Source organism: Metopolophium dirhodum, chromosome 1, assembly GCF_019925205.1.
Source record: "Metopolophium dirhodum isolate CAU chromosome 1, ASM1992520v1, whole genome shotgun sequence".
Lineage (NCBI taxonomy): Eukaryota > Metazoa > Arthropoda > Insecta > Hemiptera > Aphididae > Metopolophium > Metopolophium dirhodum.
Window position 1 is genome coordinate 115,618,293 of NC_083560.1, and position 27,949 is coordinate 115,646,241.

The window sequence follows — 27,949 nt, forward strand, 5'->3', positions numbered from 1 at the left end:
TGTAGGTATGTAATATATATATATATAAATCCTTAATTGGTAACAGAAAAAAGGGCCATTTTTTTCATAACATGAAAATTATTCTTTTTCAAAAACATCATGGATAGGATGTCACCACGCTTTGGTTCTCTATCTTTGACCCAAGCCCAACATAGCAGAACCAACTTTGTATTGTTGGCTTTATTGTTAGACCGAATTGGCCTATTATCAAGCTTTAAGTTAAGAACATTATCTGAATATTTCGTACGTTGGATTTTGGTTGTTATGCTAGTTGTGTCTGTGTGTACATAATATAGTACATACTACATGAGTAAAATATTACAATTTAAAAATGTTCATATCTCGATTTAAAATTGAAATATCATAAAGAGCACATGTAAGTAACACAGGTTAGGTAATGTTCTTAACTTTAAATTTGATAAAAGGTCAATGCACTCTAATAATAGATAAAGCTCTAACAAGTTACAACACAAAGTTGGTTCTGCCGAACGCAAACTTTGCTATATTACGCCAGAGAGAAAAATACTAACAGTGCCTTTTAATATTTTTATATTACAGTTCCACTAACTTAGTAACTTAATTTATTTTACTTCGAGAAATGTCAGCTATTTTAATGTGCTTTATATATCCAAACATTGTATACAGTTATAAATTATAAAGTACTTATAATAATATTCTTATATAATAATACTGTCCTGATGAGAAAAACTGCTGCGAAAATCAATAAATTAGTTTTGAGTAAAATGATATATGTTTGTATTTTTAATTAATTTCTTAAATCGTTATTATTTGCTAGGTATTCTATTATTGATTTAATATAAAATATATTACCTTATATATATCGTAGGCCGTATGGAAAATTAGATTTTTTGCAAAAAGACTAGTCTCTTTGCAATGGGGTAGCCCGTTTGCGAATTACTTATTATTTTTCCAAACAGCCTGCTGTTTTTAAGGCTCATTGCATACAGACTAACAGCAGTTAGGCCTTTTAAGAATTACAATCATAATAACAATAAATATTATATGGTAATTTATTACTGATTATACTTATTACATAATTTAAATTATATTATTTTAAGGGTTATTGATAATAACACACTTATTAATTTATTACTTGTACAGTTATTGACTATTGAATTACTAGTTTTATTACCTATATTATATTACTAACAAAAAAAAATATATATATAAAATATTAAATTAAATTAAATCGCAATATTATAAAAAATATTACATTACAATATTAAATATTATATAAAGTATTTACTTATTGTTACATGTAGTTTTTTCGTGACATCTTGAGCTACACAGTACATTGTTTTTGCGACAAGCGCATCTATTTGTTTTGCACGATGTTTTGCATTAACCTAACCTAACCTAACCAAATATTTTGAATCACCTACTTCCATAATATCATATTTTTTAATCAATCTATATTGCTTACTATTTTTTTTGGTTCCTGGTATTTTAGAAGCTGCTATTTCAGAAACAGCATCGGATATTGTAGCTATTGTCCATGGTTGTTTAACTGCGTTCGTTTTATTTTTATAATAATTAGTAACTTCATTGTTAAATTTGTTCACTACTGTTACATTTTCCATATTATGCACTCGTAAGTATTAACGCACTCGATGAAATACACTGGGTTTACTAACGTATAGTTGGTACTGTAGTATGTACCTACCTACAGTATGTTGACAAAAATAGGTACAATGAAAATGTATAATCTAATCTACTGATTAGTCATTATCTTGTAGATTCCATCAACTATTAGGTATACGTCGTCAACCCGTATCTAAATCTTTAAAATAGTCGGTTGTAATGTAGTATACTAATGTAGGTAAAAACCAAAAATTTGAAATCTATACGATTGATATGATTTTATAAATACGCTATTGCGATACAGTTTATGAGTAGGAACTAGAAAGTTATGTTTTAGTCAATATTAAAAAAGTAGATCGTGGACCATTAGATATTCAAAATACCTACCCTATATAATTATTCAGTTTACATGTTACATATTATAATGTACTGTGTTATTATCAATAACCCTTAAAATAATAAAATTTAAATTATGTAATAAGTATAATCAGTAATAAATTACCATATAATATTTATTGTTATTATGATTGTAATTCTTAAAAGAACTAACTGCTGTTAGTCTGTATGCAATGAGCCTTAAAAACAGCAGGCTGTTTGGAAAAATAATAAGTAATTCGCAAACGGGCTACCCCATTGCAAAGAGCCTAGTCTTTTTGCAAAAAATCTAATTTTCCATACGGCCTACGACATATATATGTTTATAGTCTGTTCGACGAGAGATGCAATAGAACCATAATAAAAAAGATTTAATAACTTATTATAGGAATATAAAAATTACTTTATATTTATATTATTTCTTAGAAATATAAGCCGTATACAAATTCTATTTGTCATTTACTAAGAAAAACCTCGAAGATAAATTTTATGAAATAACTATCAGAACAAAATTCAATGATAACCAACAAATAATAACATAGGTACCTATACAAAATTATAAAATATTACATAAATACGGTATGTCATCGTTATCTCAGCGTATTTAAGGTAAAAAAAAATAGTAAATTTTCCAAATAATAACAGTTTAGAAACTATTATCACGATGCCGTGACTCGAGAAAAAAATTTAAATTTCAAGCAATAATGCTGTAACTATACTAATTTAAAATAAAATTCGGATATGTACCTATTAAATTCTCAACTTACTATATATTGAAAATTGACATTTTGTATCTATCGTCGATAATAATCAATTACCTAGGTACGTATCATTGCTTAGTTATTGCTCTAGGAATTTTTGGCTAAATTGAAAATAATTCTACATTTAATTAGTCACGAGTCACGACACTCACATAATGAATTTCAACAAAAACAAGTGAACCTCGGTTTTTGGACAATAAAAATATAAATCAATAGACGAAGACAATGTATCGGGGAAATTTTTTTAAGGGTTACACGGATTTGGTTTTACCGCGGTCGCATTATACTTAAATAATATCCAATATATTATGAACCTGCACAATACAAAGTAAAGCAGTTCGATTCGCTCGCAGTTTTAATTCTGTATAATAATATTATGTGGACCGTATTAGTCCGTATAGTTAGTCACGTGTACGAGAATTTACATAATCTAATAAATTGGATCCAAAAAAGGTGGGTACGTGGATGTCACTCTGCTGTACAGTAGGTTCCAAGTGGGTCACTGTATAATGAATGGTATTAAATTTGAATTCAATGATCTAATTTCATTGTATACGAAATACGATTTTGAGCGGTGACGGTTTGTCAGTTGAATTAATATTATAAAATCACATCAAAATAACTAAAACCGTTATTCTTGGTTATTTAAAATGTATAATTTCCTCCAAATATGATCATAAAATAACTATTAAAAAAACTTAGTTTTTATATTTTTGAGATTTTTTGGTTACAGAATAACCTACATCCGTGGAACCTTGTTGTAAGTTTTCAATACTTAGCTATAAAATTTGAACATTTTATACATTTTTAACTACAAAATAATTATTAAATTTTAAAATTGATAAGTTTTGTCAAAATTCAAAAATAAAACATTGTGCACATTTATTTTGAATATTTTTCAACTGCTATTTCAGCAATATATCAGGAGCCTTGTATTAAATTTTCACGCTTTTTGGCCCAACAAATAAAATTGTAATTGTCCGTAAACAGCTCAAAATGAGTCAAAATGTTTTCAAAATTTAATGCTATATTGAAAATGCAAATATAAACAACCAGTAAAAATGTAATATATATACACGGTCATTTGTTTTAGAGTTAGGTACACCAAAAACCAAAACCGATTTTGTCAAAAACCGATTTTGCATAAAAATTCCCGGTTTTTCTTAATTTTTTTTTTTTGTTTTTCTCGGCGCTTTAGAAAATTACTGGGAATTTTACATTTTGACTTCCTCAATGCATCAACAATATTCACTCGTCTATTTTCAATTTAAAGCAAATACCAAGTTATTATGTATATATTTTATTTATTTAATTTCTTTTAATTTTTTTGTATATAATAACCGTAATAATAATAATAATAATAACAATTTATCACATGGGTATTATTAACATATTTTAGAAAAAAAATTATATTTTATTTAGTAATAACAGTGCACCTAGCTGAGGGATTTAACTTTTAGGGCCCAAATAACAAAATCAAGAGGTGCCTAAGCACACTTTGTAGCACCCTGTGCACTCCAATGCGGCAATGCGTATACGATTTGTAATTAAATATTTACAACATCCGTCTTATGTTTAATTTCCTATACGGTCTATACTCTATAATAAATGTTCGTGCACCCACCCGGCCCAACCCATTGTTCATTGACTTTTTGTCCAAATTTTCACTCATGATAAAATATTATAGCGACTAGTGTTAGACCGTAGATTGAAAAGTTCTTCTTATTTTTATTTCTACTTTAATTGAGTAAATAATAGTTGATAAATAAGTCGATGATCGGTGTTAACAAACTATTTAAACTCGTTAGAAAAAATATTTTCTCAATTTTTCTAATATCACACTGGGTCTAATAATAACTTGAGGACACTGAATTCAATTTTTTCGTGCACGATTTCGCATATTTGACAATGGTAATATATAGTTGCTAAGCAACAAATTTGATGTCTCGACGGATGACAACATAAAAGTTGGCGAAACAAAAAAAATTTGAACGTATTAAAATGAAAACAACTAATTCTGTTGATTTTTTACGTCATATAATTATAAGTATTCAAAAACATTAAAAAAAAATTCATTGGAAAGCTGTATTGGAAACAATTAAATTTGAATTCGATTCAACATCAACTCGATATTTATGCGAATTCTATCTATATATATTATAATAATTATTGTATTGTAATTACCTATACTGTGTATCATATATTATTTTTTCAATCGTTTTTAGGCCTCCCAAACGCCCCTCGATTTCCGTCAATGTATGGATAACACGCGAATCCAAAGAGTTAAAACTGCATTTGTTCTATAACAGTACTAAACTTTAATTAATTATAGGTACCTACCTCGTACGCCTTCGTTATAGAATGTAGAAATAATCGACCACAAACGGCATACATTATGAGTGTGCTCAAACCCATCCCCAAATCGAGCCTATATAATATGTACTGCAACAGCCAGCAGCCAACTTATGTGACCAAATAGCTAATAAGTGTTAATAGATAAATGAGCGAGTACACTCAGAAGAAATACAGCTTGAAATTCTATGAATTTAATCCAGTGATTTACTATTTTATTATTTTATTAAAGTTGATAACGAATTCTTATGCGGATTCATTTAAAGATCATGATCACGAATACTGGCTGTATTATTATTTATTGATCATATTATAATAATATCTGTGCGCGATAATATTTTTTCTTACAATTATTATTGATTGCATAATAATGAATTATAAATAAAAAAAATATCTGACACCTGCCTATAATTTGATATTATATTATTGTATGCGTAAAATGTATTACTTTCGCAAATCGGTGGAAATTGCCGACAATATATTTTATATAAGCTATAAACACCAATTTTAGCTTGGAGAAAATAATATAGAGAGGTTTTCCTGTTCTTCGAATACAACTTAAAATTGTCGAGTTACTTATAAATCGAATACCAATCTATAACCGCTAGCAATATAGTCGGCGAATCGAGATTTGTAATATAATTTGTGAACAAGCGCGTGAAAGTCTCATCTCATCTATTCGCCGATGGATCGATCCGCAACTTATTTCATTATCACTACGTCCATGATTAGAAACCGCCTTAAACCACAAAAATATATTCCTTCTGTTTAATCCAGCCAAAATGACGGAATATCAAAAATATGTAGTTCATCGGTATCGACACACATAGTTCTAGAGTTGGCATCCTGCAGTTCATGTCATCACATTAATCGATTGTTTACTATATAGTCGTCGAAAGCAGCAGGGTCACGAAATGTGCATATAATACAATATAATATTGTACGCAATGTTTTGTGTATTTTTCAGAAATTTATGGTGGAAACAAACGTCGAGCAGTGCCGGATAAACCTGTACCGGTGCAAACCCTGGTGCCTCCGATATTATGGATATCAGATAATATTATCATAAATGAAATAAATAAAATAATAACCATAGTGTCATGTGCAGATGACTAGATAAAGTATTGGAAGTATGTATTATAAGGATTATTTGGACAGTTAAAGATTTATTTAAAATTGTACATACATATATTGCAGTATTACCTCGAGTATTATATTTGTTAAAAAAAAATAAGTACCTCCATGGAATTCTTTTAAGATTTCTCAAAATGTTCTTTTGCCCTGAGGCCTCCTGGGTTCAAAGTAAATGTTAGGTACAGTATAATAAATACATTTATCAAAATGTATTTAATATAGTATATATAGCTAGAATAGAAGTCAAATACACTTATAATTTGTAACTCTACATGGGTACATCAGATGTTATGGGATCTTTTAAATAAATAAATACACCTATCATGGTCGTCCATGGACATTTCTAGGGGCGGGGCAAAGGTAGTTTAAAAATGAATTACGAATTTTTTTGTAAAGACAATTCATAGCCCTAATAATTAATATATTATAATATCTTAAATGTACAAATTATACATTATTAGGTTATTATGTTAAAATGAATATAAAATAAAATGTTTTGGCAAACAGAATCAAAATCTTGGGTGGGGGGGGGGATCGTCCCGTTATACCCCACCCACCTCGGGACGCCCGTGACACCTATAGACTCTGGGGCTAGTGAACAGTTCTGAGTTCTGTCATTATATTGAACTAAATAAGAATGGTCCATTCAACCGTGTAATAATGATAAGTGGTGATCGAATTCTCCGAACAAGAATATTACATATAACCTAGTACCTACGCTGCAAGATTTAATAAATATAATTATTACCGAGTGAAGGAAATACTCGGTACCGACAATGTCAAACTGCACGGAGACGTCTCTGTTCACGGAAAATATAATATCAATATACGTGTTTGAGTAATATTGCCAACAGTCGAACAATTTTCGTCGCGTAGCTAGTAATATAAATAATGTTACTGAGTAATAATATTGTATCCAGTAATATAATAATGTGAAAATGTACATTACAGCTGCATAATATGAATCTTTCGAATTTCCCACACTGATATTAATATATATTTTTATTAGGTTTAATATTAATTAATGTTTTAATTCCATTGGAATAATTTGAATAACATAATGCTATAGAGGGCTCGATAGCATTGTACAGTATTTATATTATTTCATTGTTATAATGTACATAATATATCCCTGACACATGCGTTTCATTCACTCGGTAATTGCATGGAGTCTCACCATATTTATATAATATAGGCATAACTAATTCGAGTAATTAACAAAATGTATAATATAATAATCATTCGGTCTGTACTAGATATACGTATGTCAAGCTCGTGTCATTGCTCGCTTCGTGTATTACAGTGTTATTGTTGCTAACGGTTAAATAAAAAATATATTGGGGGACGAGGTGGCCGAGCGGTCTAACGCGACGGATTCGGCACAGCCTGTCCGAGTTCGATTCTCGACCACCGGGCGGCATTTTTCTCCGTGCAAGTCACGGTGTCCGGAGAACAAGTGCCGCCATCCCCCACCCGGGCATGGCAGATACCTACGGGTGCCCAATCAAAAATTCTGCCAAAACCCAACACACACGTGTTCCTCCCCTTACCGACTTAATAACCTACAGTAAAACTAAAAAAAATAGCTAATGGCCTCAGCTGCCGGGCTCAAGATCAATTAAAAACAAAAATATATATATTATTATATTAATCATATTTTATTTTAATATTTTATAAACGTTAAATTATTGTACTTGGTATAACTTATAGTCTCGTGCTCTTCTCTTAGCAGCAAATCTTCGAAAATTTCCGCCGTTCGGTATTAATCTGTTACTGCGGATATACCGTATACCAAGAATGGTCAAGTTAATGCATTTTTTTAACTCAGTTAAGTTAAGTTAATATGCACCAATAACAAAAAGTTATAAGTTAAAATTTAGTTAAACTATAGGTTAACTCGGTTAAGTTAAAAGTTAATACACATTTTAGATTCTGAGCGAAGCGATGAATGTATTGATTTTACAATGATGTGTGTTTTTTTTTTGTGTCTGTCATCACCTTTTAGGACAGTAAAAGTGGTTGGATTTTCTTCAACAGTAACTTTTCTGATATGAAAGTGAATCTAGTTGGTACATTGGGGGGTCAAACGTAAACATTTCCCAGTAGTTTTCAAAAACGACAGGAAAAACAAAAGAAAAATTAAGGAAAAACGGGAATTTTTACGCAAAATCTGTTTTTGAGATAATCGATTTTGGTTCTAGTGTAACTCTAAAACAAATGACCGTAGGTACATGAAATTTTGACTGAATGTTTATACTAGCATTTTCTATACACCATAAAATTATTCCAAATATTTTGACTTATTTTGAGCTGTTTACAAACATTTTCATTTTCCATTTTTTTAAAGTTTTTTTTTCTACAAATATCAATAAAATTTTATTTATTGGGTAAAAAAGCTTGAAAATTTAATACAAGGCTCCTACTACATTGTTACAATGGGAGTTGAAAAATATTAAAAATACATAGGCACAATTTTTTTTTATAAGCATTTAAAGTTCAAATATTGACAAAATACGAAAAAATCATGAAAATTAGCAAATTATTTTGAGTTGAGAATTCATAAAAATTATTCTTTTTCAATCTAAGATTTGAAAATGTAATACAAGATTATCCATAAGTTTATCTACCTTAATCAAAAAAATAATTTCTACAAGAAAGTCAAATTAAATTTGTATGAGCATTTTGTTGTAATTAAAAAACGTATGACTGTAGATACTTGAAAATTTCACTGAATGTTGGTATTAGCATTTTCTATACACGATAAAATTTTGAAAATAATTTGACTCTTTTTGAGCTGTTTACGGACATTGTCAGTTCTCAATTTTTTTAGTTTTTTTCTATAAATATCAATAAAATTTTATTTGTTGGGTAGAAAAGCGTCAAAATGTTATGCAAGGCTCCTGATATATTGTTACAATAGCAGTTGAAAAATATTAAAAATACATAGGCACAATTTTTGTTTATAAGCATTTAAAGTTCAAATTTTGACAAAATTTATCAAATTTAAAATGTAATAATTATTTTGTAGTTAAAAATGTATAAAATGTTCATTTTTTATAGCTAAGAATTGAAAATTTAAAACAAGGCTCCACGTAAATAGGTTATATATAAATTACTTTATTCACAATAATATCATCAAATATACTTGGTAAAATCAAAGGCTGACTGACCGTTTTCGCTCAGAATCGTTTTTCTTATACAATGATATTATATCATTGAATTCAAATTTAACACCATCCATTACAGTGACCCACTTGTAACCTACTGTACAGCAGAGCGACATCCACTTACTCACCTTTTTTATTTTTTTGTTAACATTTTATTAAGTTAAAAAAAAGTTAATTTTTTTATGCAACGCTAGCGTACTTAATATTTCCAACCCAAAACTAAATTATAGACTATAATGTTTATACTTTATACAGTATTTACATATAAGTTAGATTCGAATGTCATACATTTTTAACTTTAAACAATTCATGGTAAATATTTTTTGGCATGAAAACGAAATATAATAAAATTAAAAACAAAATAAATTAACTTAACTTAGGTACTTCTTAAAATGAATAATTAATTCGTTAATTTCACGTTAATTAAAAATGAAATTTAGTAAGTTAACAGTTAAGTTAATGGAAAGCCAAAAGCCAAAAGTAACTAGTTAAGTTAAATAGTTAAAATTAAATTAACTTTTTAACTTAACTTTAACTTTTTAACTCGTTAATGCCCACCCTTGCCGTATACCATAGCGATACCACAACGTTTTACTGTTACCGTATAATGTACCATGTAACGGTAAATAATGTAATAAATTCAGTTAAGTTCTGAACTATCATAACGCGATAAAAAACAAATATCTGGCAAAGTCGCTCTCTTGTATTACTATACAGCTTCTGGCGTCGAGTGTCAAGTACAGTCCTATTATGAGTAGGCCACTGCAGTAATGGACGTATTATATTTGAATTAAGTGATAAATAATTGGCCGTTGGATATTAAAATTGATTATCAGCGGTGATGGATTGTCTGCCTACCTATGTTATAGATTCTGAGCGGAGCGATGAATGCATTGATTTTACAATGAAGTTATTTTTTGTGTATGTCTGATGATGACACTTTCTAGTAGAAAAAAAATAATTAGACTTTCAACTTTGATGGTGGTTGCTGGTAGCAAATTAGATCTATAGTTGGCACTTTGGGGGCTTAAAAAATCATAAAATATTCATATCTAAGATTTGAACAATTATTAGATACAAGGTTCATCATAAGTTTTAATTACTGGAGATAAAAATAAAGTTGAGTGTATTTCAACAAATATTTTTATCAATGTCTGAAGTTTAAAATTTTTCATAGTTTGATATTCACGTGTAAAATAACGATTTATACCTACAATTTTCACATAGAACTAGAGAAGTCAACTATACACCGTGTGCATGCTTGTGCAGTTATGCCTAAAATATTCAACAAGTTCATCACGTATTGCATTATTATTTCGCCTATAATTTCGTTCATCTGCCGCACGTTTTCTGCACGTAAGCATGTATACGACGATGGTTTAGACCATAGGTTCTCAAACTTATTTCATCCAACGCCCACTTTGAGAATCAAAAATTTTCTAGCGCCCCCCCCCCCCCACCCCAAAAAAAAAAATTAACTTAGCATCTGTTATGTCTTTTAAAAATAGATATTACAATTTATAATATATAAATATGCTATATCTAATTTCTGAGTTCTAACATACATTTTAAATTAGCTTTTTGGATGACAGCAATTTAAACGCATACTTTTTCATACTTAAAAGTATTTTTATTAAAACGAAACATTTATAATTAAAATTATTCACATTAAAATTATTTTTATTAAAATCATGCTAAAAAAGTTATGAATTCAAAATATAAAATTTATAAATTGAAAAAGGATTTTGTTTTAATAAATATAGATTTACTATATTACATTTTGTATTAATATATGAATAAATATATAAATGAGACTTTTTTAATATAATATAATTATAATATTTATATATATAATTTTTTGTATCGCCCCCTAAACCTAACTCAACGCCCCCAAAATTCCTTCGGGCATCCTACCACCCCCCTGAAGACCACCAACGCCCATTAGGGGGCGCTATCACCCACTTTGAGAATGACTGGTTTAGACAATTGTGGTTTAGACGAACCGATGACATTTCGCGGTTGTGGTTTTATGTTTATAATAAAGTTATATACTATATTACACACACACACACACACACACACACACACACATGCACACATGACACACATACTATATAGGTACAAAGTCTATACTTCCATTCCACCCCTCTGCAGCAAACCTCTTCCACCCCTTTGGGTGTTACAAATAAATAATAATAAACGATAAGTCAATTGTGTATACCCCACATTGTTCTTATATATTATTAAAATAACTTAACCCCAAACAAGAAAAATAAAGCTTCAGTTAATTGTATTCACAAAAAAACATTTTATTAATCAAAGATACGAACAAAAATAGTTTTAGATACTTCTACTGCTTTTACAATGTTCATTAATATGTTATATTGGTCTGTCATCACCTTTCAAAAAAGCAAAATGCTCAATTTTGAGAATGGTTTCTGGTATAAAATTGTAAAGGGGATGTAGGTTAAAACCCCTGGAAATGTCAGAATTTCAATTAATAATAGGTTGGGAAAACTAAAAAAAAAATAACAAAATGGAAATATATCGTTTATCAGTTTTTGAAAAATTCAATTTTGTGTTCATATTTGTAGGGACTTGAATTATTCAACAAATATATATATAATATTAGTATTCTTTAGATATGATAACATTTTCATACTAATACAAATATTTTGTATCATTTTGTGCTATTTATGATCATTTGAAATTTTTGGATTTATTTAGTTTTATCTAATTTAGTCTGATCAAATATTTGTTTTATTAGGGTATCCACTAACTATCTATATAATAATAATTACTAATAAGTAATAAACATACAATGAAGCTATAAATAGTTGACTTAAAGATGTTCATAATTTATTGTTGTACGTGAACATGTGAAAACGAATTACAATGAATACAAACAAAAGAAATGCCCACGCAATAAAATGAAGACATATTTGAATTGTTTTAGTATTTTTTTCTAAAACATTTTGACTAACACCAAGAAGATGTTACAGTGACATTTATTGTCTATGTCTTACAAGTGCGAAACATATAAACTTTTACGCTCAGCAGTACACATTTATCTCCGTTAGTTTAAAAACTTGAGCGAATTGAGCTCTTATAAAATTTAAAGTTAAGACTATATTATCTAGACAATGACATAGGCTTTTTATTAATTATAATTTTAAAGCGAGTTGTGTGTATTTTAAAATTGTAAACTGTTTGTACATCTTAAAATGCACACAACTCGCTTGTCACTGTAACGTCTCCTTAAGTGCAGCTTTGAAATTTAAAATGGCACATTAGGTACAGACATACTTGGTTTTAGATTATGACCGATGATATTTTAAATTTTTTTTAAACGATTAGTATTCGAAATATTGCTTCTACAAAGATAGGCCTATCTTGATCAGGCTTTTATTTGTTTTAAATAGCTACTTATTATATAGCATACACAAAAAATGATCACACATCTTGATTCTCACTTAAACTAAAAACATCAAGTCTCCCAGGAATAATTACAAATCAATAATAAATGCGCTACTTATACAGGCTGGTTGGAAGATATTCGACGCTAGACCTGGGAAACAAACCGCGGCTTCTATATAAAGCTATTATTAAATCGATTGATGATTTGGACTTATGGCATACAACTGTTGTGCACTTGTGCCCTTCTTACTATTGTAGCAGCATACCAGTTCGACTTGAATGAAGTCATCCATCGAGGTTTGAAGATATCATCTATTCAGGACAAAATTAAAATGTTTGCCAAAAAAAACATGCGAAAAATTACCAACGCAACTGGTTGTTTAAATAAATATACCTTAGCCCCTTAGATTAAACAAAAAAATATATAACATGGGACTTTATACACACCATTTAATAATTATTTTTCATTTATAATATCAATTATGAAATAGTACCATATGACAACATATTTTATAAAAGTCTAAACCATGTAGTACGTATAATGTTTTGTAGGTATATAAATATGGCCGATGGGGGGGGGGGGGGTTGTTTAAATACCCAAAACATCCCCTTGGCTACGCCACTGGTTCTACCTGGGAAATGAAAAATAAAAATAATAACTACTGTAGGATGTACTGCCATAATAATAGCCCATAGAATATAAATTATGATAGGCTTGCGGCGATGTTACTTTTATTCAAGCAAAGCCCAGTGTAATAATTATTATGCGTAAGAGTCTAGTGCTGTGTTGAGAAATTTGCCATCCGACAGCAAATTACATGATGCAGCCCTTTATTATATACCTACTCTCTTATGCCTGTCAAAAAGTTTATTACTGAGGCAATTAACATTTATAAAATATTTTGGGAAGAAGAAACGTATACAGAGGCACAGAGACACGAACAAAGAATCGAAAAACGCACAAGTTGTTAGTAATAATATTTCAGTAGTACCTAACAGTCATATTATGATAAAATAAACAGGACAGCTGACTGTATAATAATTATTAATTAACTTGGAATATAAATATATATAATATATAGATGTGCGATAACGGGAGCGTAAATGTATATTGTACTAACAATGTATTAACTAAACACGAACACTGTCAAGATAATGAGTGAACGAGCACTTGTAACTCAAAGGTGTCTTTGTATACTCGTATAGCTTATCATGATTATACAATCGATATATAGTCCATCTCAATATCTCATTGGTCCTTATTCAGTCATACACTCATATATGACGTATACGTGTGTGTGTTCACTATTGTTATAACCATTACCTACATCAGCATAAAATACGTACCTATTATATAATAAACGTTTATAATAGACAGTGTAGGTATTAATTGTCTGTTTTAAATATAATATCTATAAATATGCACTGTATCCTCTGTATTTAAAAAAAAAAAGCTGAAAACGATTTTTATTTTAATTTTTATATTTATCTTGTGATCTACAGAGTAGAACACTGTAAAACTTAGGAAGCTGAAATCAAGCCTTGGAAATGTCGGTGTTCTCAAAGTTTTGGCACCTCGGGTGGCCACCTCCAATTTGCCCGTTCCCTTCTCACAAGACAATAATGTATTAGTCTTACGGACTGAGATTTTTGTAACTATCAAACTATGCGTGTTATAATATACTTCTGTAGACCGCAGTAAGCGTTCTTCATGATCTACCATTTACCCGTACTTTCCACGTAAGTCCCGACGTGACCTACCTAAGTAAAGGCGGGACGACGATTTTGCTCACGTATACGGTTTAAAGTCCGCGGATACGTATAGCGTCCTGTGTACGATAATTAGATTGACTTAATAATATTCATATCGTCATACACACACACACACACACACACACATCCAAGTGCACATATTTGTACAGGTGGAGTTAGATATTATACTACAACTCATTTTATGTACCGAAAATGGGCAAATATAGTGGTCACATTATACATGATATTAATTAGTGCACAGTCATGCAAATACATTTGTAATACACGTATTCCTCGTATCGGTGTCTGACTACATGATTCGAAGGCTCTCTAATATCCATAACTTAACCAGCGTTTGAAGACTATAATATTATTCATAAGATTCATTCGATTCAACAGACTACAGCACTACACAGTCACTAACAAATGTGTTCACTGTGAAACTGTAAAAGTAGGACGTATTAGTCAAAAATTATATAATCTAGACATTATTTTTTGATATTTATGTATTGATATTCGATAATTATTACTGATATCTAAGACCACTAATTAATTTACTAGGTAAACATTAAATTACATTAATTAACGTTTAACATTAATTTTAGCTAGGTTAACATTTAAAAATACATATATTTGTTTTTGTTGTGCACAAGTGACTAAAACGTCTCAGGTAAAATAAATTAAATGTTCGCAAGCGAGTTACACGCAGGTCACACCCTTCGGAGTAAAAATGCTTATTCTTAAACGTCAAGGGTGGTATCTGGTTGCAAATCATATATATGTGGTACTTTGTAAGTTAAAAAAAATCCCAGTACCTATAGGTACTTGAAAAATAATCAAGGAATAAAATTAAATATAAAATTTATCCTGTAACGGTTTTAGATCTGAGCGGAGCGAGGTAGCTAGTGGTTTTACAATGGTGTTTATTTAATTTTAATTTTTTTTATCCTGTATTGTAATGATCCTCGTCATCATTATTATTATTATTATATAAATTAATACTGTTATATCTATATATGTATATATTATTGTGTATAAGTACTGTTGTCTGACATTCATTGACTTTGTAAGAATACCAGATATACGGAAAGCGTGTATATGGTTCAGAGGTGATGTCTAGGATTAGAACTTCATTAGAATTGTCGGTCATCACATTTACAAGGTGATACCGTTTAGCTTAAATAGGAAAGTCATAGAGATAGTAGGGAAGTTGATTACTAGAGACGACGTGAGTACGTTCTTGGATATATCTATTCAAGACGTTTGTTACTTTTAATAAAAACACTTTTAGTATACGTAAATTTGTGTGTCTTTATTATTATACCTCTAATTCAAATTCGAGTGCTGAAGCGGACATGTTACAACAGTATACAACATTTCTACCAGATGGAGAACTTCGATTTCAACATATAGTAGTAATAATACCTATCTTATATTTTAGTAAATTGGATCGAGAAAGGTCAATTTTTGATTTTCTCAATAATTATTTAATGCCACGGGAAAAACCACCGACAAATTACAAAAAACCGGTAAAAATGGGATTTTAATTTCTAACGCTTTGTTCTATCACTATAGAAACGAATAAAAAATAACAATATTATAATATATTAATTCATCTTACAGGCCATAATGAATACAACCAATATAAAATATCCAGACTAACAAACCATCTCCGCTTTGAATCGTTTTTCATATATGATGATATTATATTATTGAATTCAAGTTTAATACAATCCATTATACATTGACAAATTTGTAACCTACTGTACATCAGAGCAACATCCACTTACCTACCAGCTTTTTGTTATTTTATTATCATTCAAAAAATATTAAACGTATAAACTTGACACATTCCACTACTTAAATTGTTATTTACTATACGTGATAACATTTTCTATGAAAAAATAAAATATTTAGATTAATTTTAAGCTATTTATATTTCATACCAAACCAAATCTAACCACACCGTTCCATAGTACCTATATTGGTACTCATAGGTACGTTAAAATAATATTAAAATAATTGTTATATATGGCACCTATGGGATTTGTTTTTGTCAAAAATTAGTTTACCTTACCGTATTACTTAATGAAAAATAAGTTACTATACTCGCAATAGAAAAATAAATAGAAAATATCCTTAGAAGAATAATATAATAATAAATATGCTTACAGACTTAGTATAGGTAGTCATGGCTCAGATTGCTCAATGATTTATCGTTAAATTAAAATTCATCACATGAATTACAGGGGTCAGTGACCTACTCAATTATTAGATATATACTTTACAGCAAAGTGACTTCATCGGTAACATTTTAGATTCTGAGTGGAACGATGAATGTATTGATTTTACAATGACGTTTGTTTTTTTTAAATTGTTTTTTTTTATTTTTGTGTCTGTCAACTTTTTGTCACCTTTTAGGACAGTAAAAATGCTTAGATTTTCTTCAACAGTATATTTTTGATAGGAAAGTGAATCTAGTTGGTACTTTGGAGGTCTAAAGTAAAAAATTCTCAGTACTTTTCAAAAGCACCGTGAAAAACAAAAGAAAAATTAAGAAAAAACGGAATTTCTACGCAAAATCGGTTTTTGACAAAAGGCTTCTACTATATTTTTACAATGATATTTGAAAAATATTAAAAATTCTTAGTCACAGTTTTTATTTATAAGCATTATAAAAGTTCAAATCTTGACAAAATACGGAAAAATCATGAAAATTAGCAAATTATTTTGAGTTAAGAATTCATAAAAATTTTTCTTTTTAAATCTACGATTTGAAAATGTAATACAAGATTATCCATAAGCTTATCTGCTTTTATCAAAAAAAAAAATGTCTACAAGAAAGTCAAATTAAATTTTTATGAGCGTTTGAAATTCATATTTTTACAACATTTGATAATCACTCGATTTCTCGTGTATGACTGTAGATACTTGAAAATTTCACTGAATGTTTTTATTTTATAGCATTGTCTATATACGATAAAATTTTGAAAATAATTTGGCTCTTTTTGAGCTGTTTACGGACATTGTCAGTTTTCAATTTTTTTAGGTTATTTTCTATAAATATCAATAAAATTTTATTTGTTGGGTAGAAAAGCGTGAAAATGTTATGCAAGGCTCCTGATATGTGGTTAATTAAATTATAATTTAAAACAAGGTACCACACAAATAGGTTATATATAAATTACTTTATTCACAATAATATCATAAAATATACTTGGTAATATCATAGGCTAACTGACCGTTTTCGCTCAGAACCGTTTTTCTTATACAATGATATTATATCATTGAATTCAAATTTAAAACCATCCATTACAGTGACCCACTTGTAACCTACTGTACAGCAGAGCGACATCCACTTACCCGCCTTTTTTTTTTATTTTCATTTTCAGCTCAATTTTTTATCGCATCGTAAGCGTTTGGCTAGTTTTACTGCTATTGAATATTTGAATCTTTAGCCATGACAATAATATTATTAAGATGCGTTCTGTTGTACGATATCCTCGCATCAACGCTCTCAAGTTACACTCAAATAACAAATTCTCGTCTTGGCAATATTGCAGACGACCGGAAAAACACTCACAATACATTATATAATTATACAATTAAACTTTAGACGAAGCAACGAAGGTGCCTTTTATATATTTTATATTGTTTTAATTTGTACTGCTGACAGAGTCGAGCGTTCTATTTATTTTTCACAGTTTACCGACTGTTATGCTTATGATACTCAAATATCATATTAAAAACAATAATAATAGAGACTTTTTTTTATAATGTCTGTGGTTTTTAAAAACTGTATCATTTACATGCGTTTTATACTAACCTACTTTATTTTTTATGTATATATTAAACGTGATTACGTTACACTAGTTTTAGTTAGTAAAGACAAGTTGATTTATTTTTTAAAAAGGTACCTACTGTAACAACTACCACAATTTATCTGAAATACAAACTAGGACTAATTACTTACGTCGTGTTCTAACCTGATTAATGGAATAATTAAATTACATATAGGTATATAATAATATTTACCTCCGTGACGTTCCGCATTTTTTAAAATCTCTGTTACAAAGTGAATGCGTTTGTTCGTAACCTTCAATGTGTTGGGACAACAATTTCGGAAACAGAATATGTTTTTCGTATCTGAAAAAAATTCACAAAGCCATTTATAGTTTGATAGGCATTATATTCTTTTCGTATTCGTGTTTAAAACGTGCGCCGTACAATATTGTTCTCTTAGTTAATAATTATGTATAGGTACATTTATTGCTTCAAATGGACAAAACAAAGCATTTCGTAATAATACAATCAACACTCCGACGCATATATTTGTATTACGTATGAAATAACGCTGAATCAAAAATCATAAATACCTATATACAAACTTTCACTGGCTTAACATTGAAGTAATTATGATAAGGAAAATAGCTATAAGTAGCCAGGGCTTAAAGTGAGAAAAAATTCCAGAGGGGACTAATGTTTATTTACTGCTCGAGGCCCTTTCCCATTTGGATAAACGCCATTTATGACACTGGTGCAGAGCCACCCATGGGTCTGTTTCAATTAAATATGTTAAGCCCCTCCAAGTCAAAAACTGAAATTGACTTTTAAAACTAACATTTTTTGTTTGGGAAATTGCAAGAAACTACTTAACAGTAATTAATACCACTTACAAATTTAAAAACATTAATGGACACAATAGTAAATCGAACTTTCAAATAAAATATTATAACGAACTAATGCTGAGTTACGCTGAGGTGAACGATTATTCTGTCTTTCCGTACTTATTGTTTTAAAATCGCGTAGGTATTAAATTATTAATCTGTAATAATAAACCAATTAACGCGTACGTCCAAAAAATAGTATTTTAAAGTTTTCTCATTAATGGATTAAAGGGAAATACAACAATATAACTTTATAGTGTTCTCTGAATATTCAATTTATAGTTTATTTAAACAAAATCAATGAACCAAAGTTAGATATATGTATATTATGTTATTAGTGTATTACCAGCTAAATATAAAGTATTTACCTCGCCGTTTTCAAACAGAAGTTTTAGAGTTAATTCTTCGAAAATGAATCGAAAAGTGCGGAAACGACCTGTTTGAAATGTGTGTATAATAATGTAATAGTTAATAATCTGTTTACGAGATGGATAAATAATATGAATGGTTACACATTCATTTGATTTTTATATTGTGTGAAATAGATGAACCAATTTCCCAAGAAAAATAATGGTAACAAATAACAACACACTACGCACTCGCCGTTATAAAAATTTTAAGACCAATCACTTTTTTGTTCCACACAAAATTTAAATAATATGGTTTAAATTTATTGGACAGAGCTCGATAGGTACTCAACTATTGAACTAAATAAGACGGAAGCAGAATCAAAATGTATATGTAAAGATTTTTATATCATATAGGTAAAGAAATATAAAAGTTCGATGAGGTTTTTTCTTGGTATTTTGTAATTATTTATTTAAATTCCAAGCGGTTTCAACCGTAGAAATATATCACACCGTTAATAAACGAAACTACCAAAGATAAAAACAAAAAAAATAATTACTTACAGCAGAGCGTCAATTATTCGCACTAATTGGGACCAATGGAGGTGTGAATAATCGATTTGTGTGAATAATTAAACAAAGATTAAAGTTTAACTTTAAAGTTAATTAGGCATTATAATATTATTATCATTTGTCATTGCATACATTTAATTTGAATATATTATTTAAAAAAAAAAAAACAAATACTTTAATACTAATTAAAACAAACAGGTGCGTGCGTTCTAATAAAAGTTAGGTAGGTAAAAATGAAATATTATTTATGCGCCTTCAATAAATTTCTGTGTACCTATGGTGTGGATAATCGACCAGGGTTGAGTAAATCGATACTTTCGTTGATAATTATTTAAATTCGAGTTAAATATTATCATTTATAGACCGATTACACATTATATTTTTGATTTATTACACCATATAATACATTAGTTGTTGATAATGAAAGATGGGTAATCGGTGTGCCAAAGTTTGTGACATTAATACTGTTGGATTCATTAGAGTTCGGGTTATAATCAAATCGAGTTGGATAGACATTAAAATGATCATAATATTATGATTTAGTTAGAGGTGGCCATGTTTTTAACCAAACCATTACGGTCTGAGGAAATTGTACTATCATCTAGACGCAGCCTCCGAAGTTAGACTATTATAATATAATTGGACATATTATGAGGACTCCAAGGAATAGAACCGAACCGTTAGAAGTAATTAAAACTGGAACTTATGGACAAATACTGAACAAAAACCTCAGCAGTCATTATAACAATATATTTTTTTAGGAACCGAGATTTGAGAGGTTTTTCAGTACTTACAGGTTCTTTTTGGTTAAAAAAATTTCAAGACGGTTCTCGTGATTAAATTAATGATAAACAATATGACTAAACAAATATGTATAAAATATTATTTATACTTATTCAGCACATTTTGAATACTTGCGATAGTAAATATATTAAGAAATCGTGGAAGTCGCTCTGCTGTATAGTAGGTTTCCAGTGAACCTCGTAATTGAGTAAGTCACTGATATGGATGTGTTAAATTTGAATTCAATAATGTGATACATCATCGTATACGAAAAATGATTCGGATTGGAGACGACCTGTCAAACTATATTTTTAAGGAAAATTATTACATATTTATCCAGCCCCTGTATAGTCATGGCTCGAGCTAGTAAAAAAAGTAAAAATTAAAAAATTGCTCCATTCTTATGGAAATAGACTTTGCTAATTTAAATCGTGTACAGTTTGTTGTTTTTTACAAAGTGCATTAAGTAACGAACCGCTGAACTTATTTATTACAATATTATGCATCAAACTATAAGAAATATTGTGCAGATTGTACCTACTTTCTAATAAAATATGTTAGTAGTTTATTTTATTTTTATTTTAATACAGACTGCGACCCCAAGTACACATAACAATTTAACAAAATATTATAGATATACGATTCAAAAATGTATTTAAGTTAACACAATAGGACAGATGTAAAAAAACAAAAGAACACATTAGAATTAACCGAAAAATGAAAATTAAAAGATATTGACCGGTTACGAGAATAGTTTGTCGTACAAAGTGGCAAAGTGAAAGGATAAGGAGAACGGACCTGAACACCATGAGTTTTAAAGTTAACCATAGAAAGTAACCCTCGACCATCAATCAAGCCATCGATAAGTTTGCGTAGAAAGACCTATTGCTTAAGATAACTCGCCTATTAGCTAAGGACTAAAAACATAACCTATTTGATACTGGTTCATAATAATGAGGTATTGAGGTATAATAGGTATGTATAATTTTCAATAAATAGGCAGCAAAACTTCGTTGAACCCTTTCAAGTTGGTTCATATCACTTGTGGTATGAGGGTCCAAAATTACAATAGCTAACTTTAAAATAGACACGACAAGCGCACAGTGTAATGCTTTTAGCGGAGCTAGTAACTTAAATTCATTACAAATCCGTATAAGAAAACTAAAGTGGAGTTATGATTTTATGAAGCAAAATGTAGTAACGTTTATGAGTAAAATAGTAATATGAATAATCACGACGGTAGTCGCTTAAAAAAAGGCAACATCAATCACACACAAATTAGTCTACAATTATTCGACAGAAAAACAACTTAAAAGTGTGATTTTACTCAAATACTTTACAGCGCTGTTAATTGATACATACACGTAAAATTTAACATTACAAGAACAAAAATATATAATCATGATAAACCTATAGGCATGCATGATGAAAGCTTTGGTTTTCTAAAAGGCCATAATATTATAATATATATTATTATGACGTTAATGGACAATGGTTATATATTTTAAACTCGTCGTATTATTTTAAAGTAAACATTTGTGTTAGAATCGTTTATATTTAGTATAATATTATTGTATTATATATTTATTATTTTGATTTTTACGAACTATCATTGATATGAAATCAGCTCGGGTTTCATTGGGTTAATGGGACCCATCTTTAGCTACCTATAGTTTACCATAAGTAATAGTAGGTTATCAATTATTATTACTTGTTATTATATTGTTGATATCAAACAAACTTCCTATCACTTATATTTCAGTCTTTAAATCATACTTGAAAATGTACTCCACTACTTAAGTATGTATCCATAATTGGAAATTGACATACATTTTTTGAATTATTTACTTTTTTGTGATATCTTGATTAGATTAAAATAGTCAAACAAATTGAAGACAAAATAATATTATTTTGAATGCATAAAATTGGAAATGATTGTACAATTATTTACCATTTTCCGTTTAAAATATATATTAGTAATATAATATTATATAACAAACAATTTGGCAACGTTGCTTCCAATTTCGTACTCAGACGTATATATACTTCTTTGAAAGATCAAAATCATGTTCTCTTTTATTTCGGCATCTACCCAAAAAGGTAAAAAGTACACAATCATAGGTACTCCACCGGGACGTCTGGTAAAGATTTCCGGTTGCATTCAAATAACAGGGCACTTATGATTTCTTCTCCAAAAAGGTCGATAGATAAAACCGCAGTTCGAACATATTACACCAACTTATTGTATAGCAAAATACGCACTCTACATATCAGATGTATTCCAAACTCTGAACACTTTTAACACGTTTATCAAGAGGATTAATAGAAACATTATATTTGTTTTAAATTGTAATATTCTTAATTTACTAAAATGAAAAAAAAAAACTTATATTTAAAAGTAAGTTGACAAGTTAAAATTTATATTGTAACATGTAAACTAATATAGAACTCTAATGTAATTATTGTGATGAGTACTATTAGCTGAAAGCTAAGCGCGCTCGCAGAGAAGTAGCTCACTAGGTGCAAAATAATTTTATAGTGTCAATATAAGACGTGAGGGGCAATTTTCAGCATGAAATGTTTTAAAATTTAATCAAAATATGAATACAAGTGTTTAACAGTACAATAAACAATTTATAGTGTTAGGTTTAATAGTGTACAGTAATATTTTATTTTTATACAGTATACACCAATATATTATTATAATGAGTTAAATACCCATAATATTATACCACAGACCACAGTTAAGGGGCCTCGCTACTGCCGTAAATTTTAGCTTAGAAGACCTTAAGCTTTTATAAAATTTAAGTTAGTTTACGTTGTTCAATTTTAAACTGAAAAAATTTGAACTCAGCAGAATTGTCTATAGGACCGTACGGAATACTTTGTAAAAATTAAATCTTATATTATTGTGACTTTAATTGATAAAAATTGCCTAAATGTTGCCCCTTAAATAATAGCCGTAGCGAGGCCCTTTAAGGGTATTCGATACGGTGATTTTCTGTCTTTGTCTAATACACGTGTGACGTAGGATTTCTAATGTGTTCTTTGCCAAACGTACCGAATGATCTAATGAAGTTGTCGTCAAGTCTACTTGAAATCGACTTTCCCACATTTTTGATATTACCTCCCAAATTCCTAAAATCGTTATATTAAAAAAGAGTAAATAATTGTCATATTTCAATTTTTGGAGAAGTTTGAATAGTCAAAAAGTCAAAAGTAAGGAAAAATCGATCTCAAGTAGATTTGATGACAACTTCAAATCTGTTTTTAGAATTCTTATGGCTTCATTAGATCATTCGGTACGTCTATAAGATCAATTGAGATCCTATTTAACGCGTGTGTTAGACAAAGACAGAAATTTACGGTATCGAATCCTCCTTAACGAAATTAATAATAATATCATTAGTGACCAAAATAAATGTATTAATAGACGCGTGGTATCACCGTTCTTTCGTGACTGTATCCACTACTAAAGTGCAACAGCCGACAGTTTCTTAGAATAATTCTTTAGAATTTACCTATGTATTTACTATATTGGGCATAACAATGGACATAAATATTATAAACTAACAGAGAAGAAATTTTTATATTTTATTTTTTATTTGAAAAATCTAAATCATTAAAATTCTCAGGTGATGCATTCCCTCCGGGCGTGCCTGCTGACAGCATTTCATTTATATTTTTTATTTAAAAAATATATATACATTTTTAAGTAATGATAAGATTTTCAGTTTTTGGACACAACAACTTTAAGGAAGTATAGGTTTTTAACCAACTAAAAGTGTGTGGGTTTGTCTTGTATTTTATCTAAAACGTGTGATGGTTGTTGGACTCAACGAGATTTTCAGGTGGAATTATCGCGTTAAGGATAATGCACAACAATACATAACGTCGCCTTATATACTTCCATGGGGTCGGTATCACATTATATGGACGAAAAACGAAATTCGCTCTGTATATAGGTATACGGTTTTGGCTTTGAGTGCAAAGAACGCTCGACGAACTTTGTTGTCTCGGGGATTCATTAAAAATGCACCCTGTATAAATTTAAAACTTCAACTATACGGGTTTACCCACAGTCACGAAAGTTTATATTCACGATGAAAGTTTTTAAAACAGCTTATGGCCTGCGGGGCATGTAATTTAATTTAGAGAAGACCCCATCTAACCTGTACACGTCGTCGTATGCGTTCCCGTAAGTAAACACACCGTGAAGAGAAGAATGAGCGTGCATGTCGATTACCAAATCGAGTTCCATGTTCTGAAATAAATCATAACGATAATATTATTATGTGTGTATAGAATATTATACTCATAATTACATTTAATTATAAATGGTGATTTACCACATCATAAAGCGCATAGTAATAATAAACATTAATATACCTACACATAGGCATCATGATTATGACATACTTGTCCATAATATACTGAGAACGTATTTAACGGTGGAGCAGCGAGAAATTCTAACTGTAGTATGGGAGGGCAATTTTTCATTTTGTTTATTTAATATGACATAGGGTAGGGATTTCAATGCACTTCACAATGTTTTTCAAAGCTAGTATGCTAAGTATGCTCGTTTTGTAACAAATCCGTTCATATACCGAGTATAAATACAATTTTATTATTTTTAGGGCATTCTACCGTATGACATATATATTGTACACAAAAAAAATTATGATTCTAGGAAATATTATTTTTATTTTATTGGTTTATATCAAAGCTACATAACAATGGACAGTCTCAAAGAAAAATAATCTAATAAACAAATCGGATATCTTCGGTAAACTTCGAAATTTCAAACGTTGTAACCAATTAAAGTCATACAATTACACATTTCAATTTAAAATGTATTATAAACTATTTTCAATCGCTTCTTTACAAAGTTTTTTATAAATTATAAAAAAAAGAATATATTTTGCAAATTGTATAGATAACAATAGGAATATTTTGAACTTTTAGGTACACTGAAATTTTCTTGAGCTTAAGAGACATCCCATTCTCAGCCCTACAGTATATAAAAAAAATGTTGTTGTAATCAACAATATATAATATTATGTATGCACACATTTTGATTGCTGTACTTCAAAAAACTTTTTAAATAATTCATACTTCGTATTAAGTATATTTTAAAAATATTATTTCAAAATTGTAAACTCAAGGGACCTCATACGAACTTATTCAGCGGAGCCTATTGCATTTTCTTCTTGAAGAATAAATACATAAATATTGTCCTTATAAAAAACTTTAATATTTGATTGTTGCCATTCGGGGAAATAACGTTTAATAGTAAGAACTTAAACGATTCAAAATTGTATTGATTATTATTGTATCATCAGTCAACATGTTAAATTATTTTATGGTTTGAACTTTTGATGTATTATTTGGTCTATATTCAAAATTTTTGTTTATGCTGTAAGCGTCATCTTTGACCTCCCACCACATGACTAAACCACTCATGGCTATAAGCCTATAAATACACTGGTATGAACTCAACTCGGACGAAATATCGTACAGTCAGCGCAGACATGTATTTATGGTTACGACACGATTGAGAACATTTGACGGCGTATCAAAGGATATTATAGAAATACAAAAGAAACCCTACACGATTGAACATAAGAAACTCTGCAACGCTGCCTTTTTAATTTTTCAACTATATTGTACAAAAGATATTTATTTAACCATTTATAATAACTCAAAACATGGTACGAATTAAAAAAATACCATGATTTCATAGTCAACAATAGTCACATTTCATAAATCTATTTGATAATAATAATAATAGTTAGGTATGAAAATAATAAAATCAAAATATGGTACGTATTAAATAAAATAACATGATGTGGTAACGTCACATTCAAATATTCTATGCTTAATCGTGTTGCTAAAAAGGTATATTATCCTCAATTGTGATTTACCGGTTTTTATTATTACCATGCTCAATTATGACTTATGCCTCTCTGCGTTTTTGGTTGACAATACCAACAAGTAGACAACTTGACTTAGCACAGATGAAAACATACCAGTGTGTTTAGCCATGCGCGCCACTGTGGGTAAATAAGTAGCTTACCTCGTGCTTTTCGATTTCTAACAAGTGATTGTGGACGGCGTACAATATCGGATGGACCCATTGCGATATTTTGTGCCAAGCTCTGTTCAAGTCGATTCCCAGCAAATTGGTCCTGTAACAACAATATTCGAATTATTATAGTGTTCGCCTCTGCTTTCTTCGTCTGATAACGGTGAAATATTTAAAAAAAAATGTCTTTTACAACTGTGTATAATATATTTTAATATTATGTTATAATGTTATCGCCTTCTTACAACGTGTTATTAAGTCATAAGGTTTCTGACTATGATACAATGGTTTGTGTTTGTTGTGTTTAATTATTACATAACGAACCAATATGAGATATAATTGATCGTCCATCCATCAAGTATCCACCGATCCATTGGTGAATTGAATCTAAATATCCATGGCTGTTCATATTTAGAACAACGTTGAAATGTAGTTGTCAGGAAATAATTACCTACCTAGAATTTCCTAAAGTGACTCCATCGGGGTTCATCATCGGTATTAGTTGAAAGACGACTTTTTTTCGAAGACGTACCACGGCTGGATGGTTGCTAATCAAAAATTCAATGATCCCTGTCGCATAAAATTGATGGTTTAAATTATTCTGGAAGTTTTACGTGCTTATTTTGTAAACGTTTTACCTTGACAGACATAGGAACTGGGCGTCTCGGATCCGTGCACTCTTCCTAATATCACAACGACATGTACTTTTTCGGTTGGATTCATATTCTTTGGATTAGTGATAGTAACTAAGTCTAATCTTTTGTTTTGCTAAAGTACAAAAAATGAATGAAAATAAAAAACATTGAAAACTGTATATAGTGTTATACTATTATTATTAATTACGAACGAAAAAAGGAGTTCAATTTGAAATGTAGCTTTACATTTTGGGTCAGTTATATTATAATTAAATATGATACATATAATATGGTTGGAT

The 27,949-nt window shown here is 29.4% G+C and overlaps 1 protein-coding gene across 1 annotated transcript in view; it reads right to left on the reverse strand.

Annotated features, from left to right (window-relative positions):
- The window catches only part of LOC132934328 (cytosolic carboxypeptidase 6-like), a 61,369-nt gene that overhangs the window by 12,222 nt on the left and 21,198 nt on the right, over positions 1 to 27,949 (reverse strand). Inside the window, exons 6-10 of the mRNA XM_061000624.1 lie at positions 27,654 to 27,783; positions 27,471 to 27,585; positions 27,007 to 27,118; positions 25,103 to 25,194; positions 18,596 to 18,706 (exon numbers count right to left, since the gene is read on the reverse strand). Coding sequence (XP_060856607.1) covers positions 18,596 to 18,706; positions 25,103 to 25,194; positions 27,007 to 27,118; positions 27,471 to 27,585; positions 27,654 to 27,783 — 560 coding nt within the window. The remainder of the gene's footprint in view (positions 1 to 18,595; positions 18,707 to 25,102; positions 25,195 to 27,006; positions 27,119 to 27,470; positions 27,586 to 27,653; positions 27,784 to 27,949) is intronic.